Source organism: Pezoporus flaviventris, unplaced genomic scaffold (genome assembly GCF_033815535.1).
Source record: "Pezoporus flaviventris isolate CSIRO_AGI_PZ_B2104156 unplaced genomic scaffold, CSIRO_AGI_Pfla_v1 ptg000031l, whole genome shotgun sequence".
In the NCBI taxonomy this organism is placed as follows: domain Eukaryota; kingdom Metazoa; phylum Chordata; class Aves; order Psittaciformes; family Psittacidae; genus Pezoporus; species Pezoporus flaviventris.
Genome location: NW_026892579.1, coordinates 1033969 through 1048578, shown reverse-complemented (window position 1 = coordinate 1048578; position 14610 = coordinate 1033969). Strand labels below are relative to the sequence as shown.

Below are 14610 nucleotides of genomic sequence, written 5' to 3'. Positions count from 1 at the left end.
TAAGGATATGTGATAAATTCATGTGCATCTTGTACCTTGCAAATCAGTTTAATCCTTCCTTGTGTAACTCTTTAAGAATTTTTTTAAAGACTCGTTTAATTTAAAGGTTAATCTCCTTAGATTTCAATTTGCTGAGTTAGGATTGCTATAGAAAGAATATCTAGTCTAGCCTTAGCTTGAAATAATATCTACGCTGAAAAATGGTTGTTTTCAGCTGATATATCCAAACAGAATTGTAGCTATATTTTAATTTGATTTTCTACACTATCTGCATATTTTAATGATGGATTTACATGACCTCTAGAACACTATATTCCAAGGGGATGTTTTTTCCTAAATCTTTTCCACCAGGTCCCCAGCCTTTGCGTCTTTCATTAGTCACCAGTTTGCTGTAGAAAATAATCTTCTGAAGTTGCAAGTGTTTCTTGCCAAAACTATTTTAACTAGCCACTTTCATCCTATAATCAGTACTCTGTACTTCTTTTTTTGTGTGTGTTTCATCACAGGCAATAAGTAAGGTTTCTATGAACCATTCTCCATTAAATTCCTCTTGAAAATGTGAAGATGACAGACCTTTCTTATGCATAAAGAAATAGTGATTTTGTTTCTAGGGACTGCTTTGTGATTAACGGTTCATGTTCCAAATAGCTGCAACTTCTTTTACCTTTATATGTAGATCGAATCATATTCTATTCTATTTCTTAGTTTCGATGCAGTTGTAATCTCCATGAAAGATTTTGACCATGACTCAGGCAATGAGGGGAAAAATATTTTTTAAATAGTATGTTTCCTAATTAAAAGATTGTGTAAACTACTGATACAAACAAACAAGCAAACGAAAATAAAACCAGAGCAACTTTTTCTGTGGAAATGGTGTGTCATCTCTGTAGGACACATTCTGGCTATTTCAAACATCTCAGCTGTGTGTTACCATATAATAACCTGTTTGGATTCCTCTCAGTGTGATTCAATTCCTGCATTTGCAAAGCTTTCATTGTTTCAGAATGTGTAAAATGAGGGATATTATATTTCTGCATGTTTTTTTGTCCTTTGAATTAGTGGCATATAGTGCACAATACTTAAACACCTTAAGTATACTTAAGTATATACTTAAGTATAGTTTAACTATACTCCTAACCTGCGATCCTCTGAATTTTATCTCATAATATCTTTGTTTATAAGTGTCTTATTGTAGATATTGCTTTCTTTCCCTTTGACTACCAATACTGTATCTTTCTTCGTAAAAGGGGTGTAAAAATGGTTTTGGCAAAACCCATCTTCAGTGAGTGAAAAAAAAAGAAATGCACGAAGATGCAGTCTATTAGTATTTCAGTACTAACATTTCTTCCTACAAAAGAAATGGCACTTTCAGTGTTATACAGGCTACCCATGTAAAACCTTTCTTTGGCACCTCTGCGTACTAAAAGTGTCCAACTAGCTGATAAGCAGGCACCATGCCACTGAAGCAGATGGGCATAGCTGTAGAGAGCCAAAAGACAATGTATGTGCATCAAGTGTGGATGTTGGTGGCAGGCTTCCCAGTCACTGATGTCTTAACGATTAAATGTCCCAAGTTTTTTGCATCTGTAGTTACAGAGATGCCAGCTTTACTCCTGGATGGCATTTGAAAATCTCTCTTTTTTCATTTTTAAATTATAAAGAAATTTTTGAGAATACTTGATCTAAAAGGTACTTGAGGTAAGGTTGGCAGATAAAGGAAATAGTGACAATAACCTTTCTCAGTCCAAAACAGGAACATGCTCTCACCCAAAACTGAGATGAAAACTGGAGTTCCAGAGGAAGGAGGGCAAAAGCATTATTTAGGGTATTAGAGATATGCAATGGAGAGAAGCAACAGGTACTTTCAGAGAAAATCAGATACAGTTGGAGAAATGCAATTACTGTAGTTTTACCAAAAAAGAAGGAACTGGAGGTTGTGTCATGAATGAGAGAGACTCAAAGGCAGGAATAAGAAACATTATGCTATTCTTTGATTGCATCACATTTAGGGAAATAGAATTTGACCAATCTATGTATATTAGGAGGGCTGGACCACAAAATTACCTGATTATATCACCAGTATATTCTCAGAACTGGAAGAACCTCTTGCATGCAATATTTTTAGCTAATATTTTTTTGTGCAAGTTGAAAGTAAAGGAAAAGACAAATATTCCAAAATAAGAGACTCTCTTTGTGTCCTGAGTAATACAGGGCCTAACATGCACACAGAGCTACATATAAACCTTCCTGAGGAAGGCCATCATTCATCCAATAAACACACAAAGTGTAATGTGTTCTGATTTGAATCAAGTCAAAGATTGATTGATTGATTGATTGATAAACTAGGAAGATATTTTTAGAATAATACTTTCTTTGAATGTCTGCTGTCTGTTTTCAGTGTGAAATTTTTTTTTAGATACAGTCTTATATTTCTCTGAAGAAATTAGAAAATTAAGTCCATTTTGCATTTTATGCTCTTTTAACAAGAATAGTGTTTGCAGATCTACTTTTATTTTATTGTTATGCCTTCCAGTTTCTTTTTATCTCATTGACTGTATTCAAGATTGAAAAAGACTGAAAAAGCTATGTTTTATTAAAACATATTGATCTCACCAAGTCAAGCAGTCTTGCCAATCAGATGTATCAGAAGGGAATAAAGGAAGCGGAAGTGTGTTCTTTGTCTTCCTGTCTCTCCTACCTGGGGTTCATTAGCATCACTCAGTGAGTCAGTCACCTTATGTGGGCATGGTGATAATCTCACAAGTATGTATCCCCTACACAAGGAAGTTGCATCTAACCATGTGCTCACCATACAGTTTCATGAAGCTAGTTTTTGTGCCTCTAGAATTTGGCACCACTGCTCCATACTACAGTTAGGGGTTCCTCTAAGGGCAAACATTAACATGTTTGTCATCTCCAAAGAATGGGAAGTGACCTTTGCAATTGACTGGTATTTTCAAAACAGCCATCAACCTCCCCAAAATAATGCTGCCAGCCAGTGACTTTGAAGTCCGTGTTCTCTGTCCCTCAGCTGTGAAACACAAACTCACCTCGTATCTTAGCCTCCTCCCAGTTTTTTAACTACATTTTGGAGTGGTCCTAGGAATTTTTGACATCAGCTCAGAGGGAGATGAGAAAGCACCTGATAGCCCTCATTTTTATTATGACAGACACCTCTTTAGCTTCAATTTAATCTTTGGAATGTGAACACCAAGGCACAAACTGAAAGCCCTGTGAACTCAATAGGCAAGGTCCTCATGGCTTTGACTGTTAAAGTGTTAAATCAAAGAAAATGAAGAGAAGAAAACAGTACCTGGGCAGCTGAATGCAAGCCTATTTTTATTTTTTAAAAAAATAAATCTTATTGTAAATGGCTTAGTTTTAGCAAGAATGTTGATGCATTCACTGAAGGAGATGAATTCCCTTTATAAATAGTTGCAGTTGGTACTCAAATACTGAGGCATCAATAAAAGAATCTAGATAAATGTCAGTAGAGTTCTGTTCCTAGCAACAGTATCTATTGATTTTATTTTTTGCATTCTGTTAAAAATGAGCACTGAAAGAATCCTGAGTGTCCTGATTTGTATTTTTAATAGGGATTTTTAAAAGGCACAGCTGCTAAAAACTCCATTAAAATAAACTGTTCAATGACTGAATTATAATCAAGATTTTTATTTCTGGGTGTTTCTGAAAAAGCCAGGGACACCAAGGAAACAGTCAGTATGTATGAAGCTCCACCAATATTCTAATGTCTGAAGCAAATTATGGCTTCCCACCTTTCCAGTGAGAAGCCCTTCACATTAGATTACAGCAATAATATATTTCTTATGTTTATTTTATCTGGACAAAACCACCTTGCCTTCCTGACTGCTCATTGTCCAATTCAACCTGGAGGGAGGGACAATGTTCCCACCCAGGTCTGGTCTCTCAGCAGGTAGGTTCCTCCTAGGGCAGAGGGATAGAAGAGGATCAAAACAACACTATTTTAAGGTTTACTATTGCCTGATCAGCTGAAATTTTGTCTTGGAAAATAGAAATATTACTAGAATTCTAATATAAGGAAAGCATTTTGAACTCTTTTTAAGTGAGAATTAACTATATATCATTTTCCTTAATTAGTAATTTCTATTTTGAGAGACTTTATAACCTCTTCCACAAATAAAGAATGCTGAGAAAATAGGAAAATAACCTAAGAAGAAAAATATTGATCCGTCTGTGAATATATGCCTTTAGTTGGGTGGATGTACTGTGATGTAGAAGGTTGGGTGTTCAGATATTTGAAGTTGCTTCCTGCTGATAAATGTTTCATAACAAAGATTTGATCAAAAGAAATACAGGAATTGAATGATGAGTGAAGCCAAACCAATTAAATCTCTACTGCTAAGTCAAAAGGGGAAAAAAAAAAAAAAGGAAAAAAAATCCTATTAAAATTTCTGCCTTACCTTATTTCCTTTAGTACATAAAATGCATTTTTGTTAAAAAAGTTGTGAGCTTTAACATATGAATACAGAAGAAGCCAAAAGAAACAAAAACAAAAAAATTCATTTGGGGATCTGGAATATTTGTAGCACCCTAGTGTAACATTGACTGAACAATGCTGAAATATAAGTTACGTGTTTCTGTGTGCTTGCTTTATAGATTTTAACCCTAAAGAGCTGTGAATCCAAGAAACAGAACATGAACCAATGAATGATTCAAGCATAAGCATTAATGTACCATCACTGTGTGTAGGGTACAAGAGACAATAGTTCTCAGAAGGTGTCTCTTCAGCAGTCCTTTGGGGATATTTTACACTCATGACATTTAAATTGCTTTGTTCTTTTTTGTTTATGTGGAAAAAAGGGAATGCATATTTGCATAATGCAGTATTAGTATCTTGGTTTTGATGTCACTGGTACAAGATTTTTAATGGGCTGTGACACTGGGAATTTTGCCTTGGGAGTATTTTAGCTTTCTAAACAGCAAGGGTAGAGTGATCTGTGTCCCACAGAAATGAACCGAGCCCTGAAAGTACCTTTTCCTCTCAATTGACTGTAATGGGAATCTAGATACTGCTCAGAGGAGGACATCTGCATTGCAGACATCTAAATGTAGGCAGATGGGTACCGCTCTGGCAGTAATGTGCTCTGTAGAAATTCAACTTTTCTTCTGCAGAAGGAGTTAGAGATATTTCTTCAGGAAAGAAAAAAAGTAAATCTCAGCCATGTGTTTTGGGCACAGCGTAATTTTGGCACACAAGAAAATGGAAATAAACCAGAAGAACCCAAAATAAAAAAGGAGCCTAGTGAACTGTAAGTCCCTGGCTAAGAGTAGATTGAGGGGTGACTGCACTCATAGCAGTGTTCTGGCCTCTGTCCCTTCATCCATCTGTGACCTGATAAGAAGGTGCTTCAGCTTTCTTCCTGACTTTTATGCTTATGAATCCTTCCCACACAAATTTAGGGGGAAATAGAGTTAATACACTCCTATAAAGAATCAGGGCTTATGACTGAGCTCAAGCAGCATGGAAGTTTATATATAACCACTGGGTATATAGAAGCCTCTGGGAAGAAATTTTAAGCAGCACTTGCTCTATATCTGGAAGCAGTGATGCTCAGGAGTAAAAAGCCCAATCCAACAGTGATTTTCTGTTTGGTAGTGACCAGTTCTAATGCACTTGACAGTTCAGCAGCTTTCAGTCAGTTTTGGCAGAGAACAGTAATTATTAAAGTGTAATTATAAAGGAATTACAGTATCAGAAAGATATTTTTACCTGAGGGAGCAAAGGGAAGGAGAAAAAACATTAATCTGTAATTGATGAAACGCTGAAGAGACAAGGACTTGCAATGCCAAGAGTTAAAAATATCCTTGATAAACACAAGCAAACAAACTGGATGTGAGAAAGAAAAGTTCAGCAACTCAAAAATGGATCATAAAAATCAATTAACATTCATTTAGAAACAGAATTCACAAAGATGGACAGTGCTTTGACACTATAGCCATGACTGATTACAAATACAATAATAATAATAATTAAGAAAAAAAGCAATACTATGTGTAAGTCAATGATACTAAGAATTCAGCCAAGCAAAACTAGTGCAGGCTGCACACTGTGACAATGAACAAGCAATGAAAAAAAATCTAGAGGATTATGAAATACTACAAGAGCTTCACAGTATATTCAATTTTTATTGAGGTTGAACTGGTTGCACAAAGCCCTCTGCTGCCAGGAACGTTCATATTTGTTGTCCAAGCTACTGGTTTTGGTCTGAAGCCCTCTCTGATTAAGTCCTGTAGGTAACTGGTGGGCAGGGAAGTCTTTCATCAGGATCATTAAAAGCAGAACACAGTTGCTCTTTGTGTTAGATTGCTGAGAGCAGCAGTTCTGCTTAAAACAGCTGGTCCTTATGCATTCAACAACTGAACCTCTGCTGGAAATGAATTTGGCTCCTGATCCTTCTTTGGAGTCGGGCTGTGGTTTCTGATCCTCCTCTGCTCTAGAGCTTCCTGATGAGGTGTCCTGGTTTCTAGAGGCAGAACTCTTGCAGTTTGGTGCTGAGGAGGTCCAAACAGGCACCACAGGAGGTTATGACAAATAAACCATCAAGTTTGCTACCTAGGAACAGCAGACTCCACCAAATAGTTCTGTTTCAGGGTTTTTTTTTCAAAGTTAAGCAGATCTGTAGGCACCTCAAAGATTAGCTGAATGTTATCAGTAAGTTCAAATAGTTTGTTGGTGCTAAGTATTCAGAATTACACTTGTTATCAGATTTCATAGGGAAAAGATAGGTTTGAAAATTGTGTTTCTAAGTGATGTATCTTCATAGGCAGAAAAAATTAGGGGAAAATAGAAGCAAAGATAATGACAGTTGTGGACAGTTGTCACTGTGTTATTGGAAAGAGGTGTTCTTTCCAGACAGGCTGGGCTCAAGATGATCTTTGAACAAGTACTGCTGCCTAGATAGCATAAACAATCACATTTTTAATTACTACAGCAAACGTATTGATTAAAATTTTAGAAATGCATTTAATCTCGTTTTTCTGAATGAAGCATAGAATGGTCTTGGGGCATAATATTTTCAAATTTGGATAATTCTGAAACTAAAATAGCACATTTCTAAAAAAAAAAAAAGGTAGCAAATCACAGCAATTCAATTGCTTTGACTTGCACAGGGTAATAATCTTGTAGGTCTGGAGACCTTGTATCCCTCAGTCAAGTCTGACTGTAATTGATTCACATATCCAAAAAGATTTTGGTAGCTAGAGAAATGCCAAGTGAAGTTCTGTGGAGAGAGGAAAAAAACAAAACCCTTAAATTTTAAATGTCCACAGCTATCAGAGTTGCTCACTCTTTGTACTTCAAAGGTATGTGACATATTTCTTCTTCAGGCAAAGTGCCGAGTATTAGATGTGAGTTCTGTTGACCAGGTTCATATCAAAGGCAGTAGTGGGCTACCTGGACCTTTGGCCCTTGTGACCTTTTTTCTTTTCTTTTCTTTGGAATTAAGTCTTTTAATTTCTTTGATCTTCAGTTTCACTGTTAGTAAAATTGAGATAATGCAACTTAGCTAACTTTGAAAGGAGTGAGAAGAGGGATGTATGGATTCTTAGTACTTAGTATTTTAGGTATGGATTCTTAGTTACAAGTATTTTAATATTTCAGTTTTTCCCATTCCCCAAGAAAAAAAAAGACTTCCTATATTAATTTGTTATAATTCATAGCAAAATTTCAAGCCTGTAACTGCACAGTATCAGTAAGTCATAAACTAGGTAATTCTTATAATTCTTTGTAGAGGCTTTTAAACTCATGTTTACTTGAAGAATGGGAAGCTCATTCTGCCATATAAGAGCTGTATTTATATAGTCCTTTTTACAAAACAAAATAAAATAAATAAATTTAAAAAAAGGAAACTTTTACTGATTGACTACAACTTTCAAAAATAGTATTTAAATCTTTAGTCTTAGCTTTCCAGTTATTCCTCTTTCCAGTGTGGATTTCCATAAAAATAACAAGCCCTGTTGTCATTGCTATGCCTCCTGTCATCTCCTGCTTGGTCAAGTGTGGGTTCGTCAAGGTTTTTGTATCGTTGATATGTGAGTACTGTAGCATTGTGGTAGCTTTTGTCAGATAATGCATCTGTCTTGAACTCCCACATATGAGAATGAAAAAAAAACCCTTTGAAGAACTCTTATAAAATGTGTTCCTAATTGGATACATAGAATAAAGAATACCAGAGGGATTTGTTCATTGTCACAGACCTTCAGAGCTGAATTTCCACAACAATTTGCTGAAGCACATAGACAACAAGAGGCATGTATAACTGCATGTGATCCAGAGATAAGACATGCTAGATGTGAAGCATCTGAAAAAAAGAAGCATCCTTGTATTTCAAGACAATTATACTCAGTGTTTACCTGCAGAATTCAGGCAGCAAACGTAAAATATTTCAGAACGAAGCAGGTTAAAACATACATTTAAAAGACATTTTAAAACCTTAAGCGTAGTCCAATAACAGCAGATGCTTCTTATAAGAGTGCATCTAAAAATCAGATGACTACCATTTTTTTGGTTATAGACTAGGCAGTGGAAAAGAGAAGTTTCATTTATTCATGTAAGCATAAGGCTCTCTGCTGGGATGAGCAACTCCAAAGTGCCTTGAAGTGTTCTACTGGATGTGTTGTGTGCAGGGAGGGAGCTTTTTAATCAGCTGTTGCTCACATGCAGTGTAACAAGTTGTGCCACGAGCAGCCAATCTAACAACACCAAGTTTCCAGTGGCTCTCTTCCACATTTTTCCCCTGTTTTATCCATGTTGACTGATAAAAGATGATCTTACAAGTCTTTCTTTGAATGAGGATGTAATAGAGTATCTCTTCCTATTTGTAGGCCTATTTTCCTGAAGCTTTTGTGAAAAAAAAAAACCATCTTTTAAGTTTTCAGATCTTTTGTCTAGTTTCCTTAAAATTGTTCAGGGGCACAGAAGTTCTTTCAAGGGAACAGACAATGCACATGGATGTTACTTGCTTAAGTCTCGTTTCTTTGGGAAAGCTGTATAAATGCAGTATTTAGAATTTTCAATATAAGAAATCCAATTATCATCATGTGTCAGAGTGAATACTTGTATTAACACCATCAGATTATCTGTGTACTTGTATATAACATTAAAGTACTAAAATAATTGTCAAAACCTGGCAAGTTAAAATTATGCAAAGTTAGAAAATGCCAAATTAAGGTTATTGAATCCATATTAATTTTTCCTTCTTTTGCTTTGATAGTTACAGCACTACACGTTATATGAAAAGCCAGATGTGCCATGAGTAATCTACAGGAAAATAAATGCTCAGTATACTTAATGTCTCAGAGTTGGGTTTAAAAACCTGAATGTGTTAAGTCCATGTATCTGTTGCTATGTTTTGAAGTTTTATGAGTAGCCTATCCTCAAAGAGTAGGTGTGCATTAGAAAGGCCATGAAATCCCCATCCCTGGAGACAGTCAGACCTCAGCTGGAGAGATCACTGCACGACTTGGGCTGTGCTGGTCATGCGTTGAGCAGAGATCGGACTGGGTGGCCCAAGAGTGCCTCCTGATCTAAATAAATCTATGTTCTGTGACCAGATCTATGGACCAGAAACAGCTGTCCTATAAAGCATAGATAATCTGTATGCTTTAAATTGCCTAAAAATACTTCTGTGTAAAACAATTTGAGCTTTTAAAACTATGTTAGCTTCCATTAGGCCAAAACAGTATCACATTTCTTTAAAATCTGTACCTGGTCTACCTAATAGCTAGGCCAGTTAGCAATTACTTAGTTGTCTACAAAAATAAGAAATCAAAACAGGCCTAAATTTTACTCATGTTGGATGTAGTCTCATTTTAGATCTCCTAGCAAAGGAGATTTTTCTATTTTCAGAGGATCTAGAAGATTAAGTTGAAAATGGTATTTCAAATCATAGACAATGTAGTGCAAAGCAGTACTTCTGAGAGAAATTAAAGAATCCTACATAGGTTGTTAACGAACTTAGAGACTGAGATTGTCATTTATGACAAACAATGGTTTGCCATATTTTTTTTGTAAGGGATGAATAGTGTACAGTATAAAATATTGTCTGCTTATTCAGAAGGTGATATAATACAGTGCTGTGCAGAAAACTGTTTTCTGATTTGGGAAAGTAGTTTAAAAATATTTAATCAGTACCGGTTGAAGAAGAGGCAAGAAAACACAAAGAGTAGGTCTGTAAATACTTGAGAGAAATAAATGGGTTGGTGTTATAACAGGAGGAAATTTTCCTCAGCTATAACAGGTAGGGAATAGTGTTGTGACTGTTGTATTTCACACATACGCAGTGCCATGAGTCTGTGGAATGAAATTAGCAAACATGTAGAATTGAACTGTGAACAACTAGAGGATAGATACAACAGCCATTAGAAAAAACATTTGTAAATCCTAAGGTTTATTTAGATGACGGAATTATTTGTCAAGGGAAGGTCTCAAGCATAAGAGTAACAACAGCAGGTCGAACTTTATTATACAAGATCCTCCAGTGTTATGTCAAGGAAATGTAGTTTCCAGTCCTAGTACACGAAGTCTTATGAATACAAAAAAGAAGCAAAGTAGTAGACAGGATAAAAGTAGGATAGAAAACACGTACTCCGTTTGTCACATCAGATACCTGAATAAGAAATTGGCACCCACCAAGGAACAGACTTTGCTAAAGCATGAATACTTCTCCTATACACTGTAAAAAACAAACAAACAAACAAACAAACAAAAACAAACAAAAATAATTAACTATTTAATATACAGTATGCCCATGAGGGTGTTGAATAATTATGAATCATGCCTCGGAATGCCACAAAATATATTGATAAAGGCAGAGATACTGCAAAATAACCTATATTGAAGTCTCAAATTCAGGTGTTAGATCTATCCACTGTTTTCTCAGATACACATTTTCTGGTGTGACTGAGTACTCACTACATCACTCTGGATTGTGTCTGTGAAAGGGCAGAATTTATTCTTCATTCTCTTTCTTCCGCAACATTTTTGTTCATATGCACCATATATATAGTCTGGTTTTTGTCTTGGATTGAACTAATAGCTTAATATACTAAGTTTATCTCAGTTGATAACGAAATTATTAATGTACTATTTCTCTGTTCCTCACTGCAGTATGCTGTCTGGCTGGTCCTTTGGATTACATGGAACGTGTTTGTTATCTGCTTCTATTTGGAGGCTGGGGACCTTTCAAAGGTAATTTACCATTGGATACATTTAAGCCATCAACACTTTGTTAACATGCCCCATTCAAAAGGCTGTGTTCTGTTTTACTCATCCTCTTAGTTTTAATAGAATGAAGGTACATACTACCTTCATGGAGATTTGGAGTATTCTGGGTATGTTAGAAACTTTTAATCTAAACAGTAATGAGCACATACTTTCTGGTGCCTGCAGCAATAATGGTATGTATTTTCTAAAAGAAAATTACCTCTTTCTGCCCCCTCAGTAATTTTGCAATGCAAATTTCACCTCTATCAGAGACATTCCTTAGTGATTTTATTTTTTTTTCTTAGTGATTCCTTTGTGATTGAATACAAAAGATTACCCTCTCAAGGATAAAAAAATATTTTTTGTACCATTTAGCTTGCTGTTAAATGGTACTTAGCTGGATTCCTCTTAGGTGTCTTATACCATAGCATAGTAATTGTAAAGCAAGGTGTCTTTCATTAAATTAAAATGTAAACTGAGGTGCCAGAATAAATTGCCATTTGGATACAGCAGTGTTTTTTAACTTTGTTCTTCTGGTAAGAATGTTATGATTGAACACTTGTACACAATAAAAACCCATAGGAAAAATATGTTTTCCTAAGAATGATGTATTTGTGGTGTTTTATTGACACTGTGAGAATACATGAAGTGGCAGTTGGTAATGGGCTCAAACCAGCTTCTCAAACCAAAACTCTTACTTTCTGAGGTGATTCCGGAAGGCTGGCAATTTGTGGTATAAATTATTAGCAATGGTAACAAATCACTTTGTTAAAGTATAAGCTTCAGCTGAGTCTAAATATTGCTCTCTATGCTGAGTTATGCTCACAATGGTGTGAACTGACGATCAAGGAGAATCCCATATGTGAAAGAGATCAGCTTCTCTTTCTGGCTTGGAGATTTAATTGCTATTTCTGATTAAAGGGAGTTTGGCCCAACTGTAAATTACAGATGTAATCCTCTGATCCTTTGTGAGTTACTGACATGTTATGATGCAGAAAATTGAACACAATTACAGGAAGAATAAGTGAGGCAAAGATACTTCCTTACCCCTATTTTCTCTTAAATCACCCCCGAAGTACGAAAAATACCAAACTTGGAGATTTCATCCCCACGTATTCTGTTTCTTCAAAAGATGCTGACTTCAAAAGGATCAGAGTTTCATTTCCTGAGGTTGTGAAGCAATTTTCTGCTGGTAAAACATTACACTTGCTGGGTTTTATATCTTCAGGCAGAACCAATGTCATTAAAAGATTGGCAAAAAAGCATAGTAAATAAAAGGACTTGCATAGTATCTTTTACTTGGTTAAAATGCTTTCTGTATTGCTAAGTGAGCTTTTATTTAAACATGGCACCTGTTGTACAATTATACTCAACCCAATCTTCTCATCTTTTCACCTGCTTGTTTCAGCCATCTGTATTTGTAAACGTGTAAATGTTGGGAAGCTTATTGTGAATGGGGAAGTGAAATGGGGTGGGAAGGGAGAAAGGAGAAGCACCTATTTGAGCATTGTATTTTAATGGGTATGAAAACAGCTTAAGTAAGCACTAGTTGCAATAAAGAAGGGCCAAAACCAGTATCTAAGCCTGGAACTAATTTTTTTCTGAAGTCTAGGGCTGTGTCATCTAAAGTGTTTCCCAGCCACCCATATGTTTCAGCCTTATGTCTGGATGCAGTTAAAATTTTTATTTTTTTTTCTTAAGAGATATTGTTTGTTGCAGTTATATGATCTGCCTTGAAATACCCAGTAGAGTATATTCCTTTCATTTGAGCTGTTTTTCAGACAACAGCATTGGTAAATTGAGGGATAAAAGGAAAAGTTCTTATAAAATAGATTTATAAAATAGCAATGGATAGACTCATTAACTACAAAAGGTCTAATATGCTCCTGGGACATCACCCTCCTCTCCTTTTCCTTTCAACTGTGAATGGTACATCAAAACTTTGCCACATGATCAAGTCTTCTGCAAGATCTAGGGCCTAGAAATTCTATTATAGAAAATCTATTGGAAAGATATCCAGCTGTTTGGGTGAATGAAACTTACCCTCCTGTTGTAAATCCTTCAGAGACTCCAACTGCTTTACAAAGATCCATTTACAAAATGGATCATTTAAGTTTTATGTCTCCCAGTCACATTCATACATCTGAAGCTGAATCTTCTTTATTATTTATAAATTCATCTGGGAATAACTGCAACTTCAAATCTGTAATGATACTCCTGTGTATTATTTTTTGTGTGTGTGTTTGGAATGGCTTTCTTTTTTTGAAGAAAGCTCTGAGTCTGAATTGGTTCTAAATAGAGAATAAAAAATAACCTTTGGATAAGTACCACAGGGATGCCTCTGAGGTTGTAAACCATGAGAGGATTGTGTGCAGCATGGCTTTAGGAATTAATAGGTTAAAATTACAGCCTAATAATAGTTCAGCTGGGTATAGTTCATTTTTGTGTGCATTATTTATAACTTTATACCAAATAAAAAAGAGAAGCTTTCAAGGGTTTTTTTAAGTTTTGAGAAAAGTTTTTATTCTGTGTATACATACATCAGTTTTTCCATCATCATCTTCTGACCCAATGGAGAGGACATGTTTTGATTGTTAATACACCTTATTACAAAAGGCTTCTAGCATCATCCTTTTTTTTATTTTAGTTCTGGTTGTGGAGATCATGACATTTTTTCAGCTTCTCTTTATTACACTGAAACAGGCCTTCAAAGACTCAGAAAATTTTAAAATGAGGTAATGATCTCTGAAAAGACTGAGGAGACTCAAGGATTATTAGTGAACAGCCATGCAAATCTGTTTGCATTATAAACCATTGCACTCATATATATCTTGTGGAAAATGGCATCACACTAAGTATTTTCTGTCCTCGAGGCATGGTTGTCTTTGCTGAAACTCTTTCACAGCAAGCTGGAATATTTATGGCTTTGTAACAAAGAGGAAGTGTAATCACTTGTTCTTAACCTTGTTATATGGATCTGTGAATGAATGCCTAGAAAACTTCTCAGAGTTACTTTTCAGTATTACTTTTAAATAATATTTAATTAGCCTGGGTGTTGTTTTGCTTGCTGGTGTGTGCCCTACTCTATAAGTAGGACTTTAAGGTTTCAGGAGTGGTAATATTTATTCTGGCCTGTGGCTAAGCAAATGTAGCATACGAAATTCATAACCTTATGTCTTGAATGAGACACATCTGGAGTACACTGGTGAAATAAAAGGGGAAACATAATAAAAAGCATCTCTGAGAAAATGTAATATTTCAGTGATTTGTTTAAATATATCAAGAAAAGACCCAAGGAACTACATTCAGCTATGTCAGAACAAAACAACAAAAAAAAAAGAAAAAAAAAAAAGAAAAAAGATAGC

The 14610-nt window shown here is 35.5% G+C and overlaps 1 protein-coding gene across 4 annotated transcripts in view; it reads left to right on the top strand.

The window, feature by feature from the left end:
- NKAIN2 (sodium/potassium transporting ATPase interacting 2) overlaps positions 1-14610 on the top strand; it is a 558646-nt gene that overhangs the window by 295079 nt on the left and 248957 nt on the right. For all 4 annotated transcript variants that reach the window (XR_009744502.1, XR_009744501.1, XR_009744500.1 and 1 more), the window contains one exon: positions 11150-11230. Coding sequence is in view for 1 of the 4 variants with exons in the window: in XM_061460014.1 (XP_061315998.1) it covers positions 11150-11230 (81 nt within the window). In the remaining 3 variants the exon portion in view is untranslated. The remainder of the gene's footprint in view (positions 1-11149; positions 11231-14610) is intronic.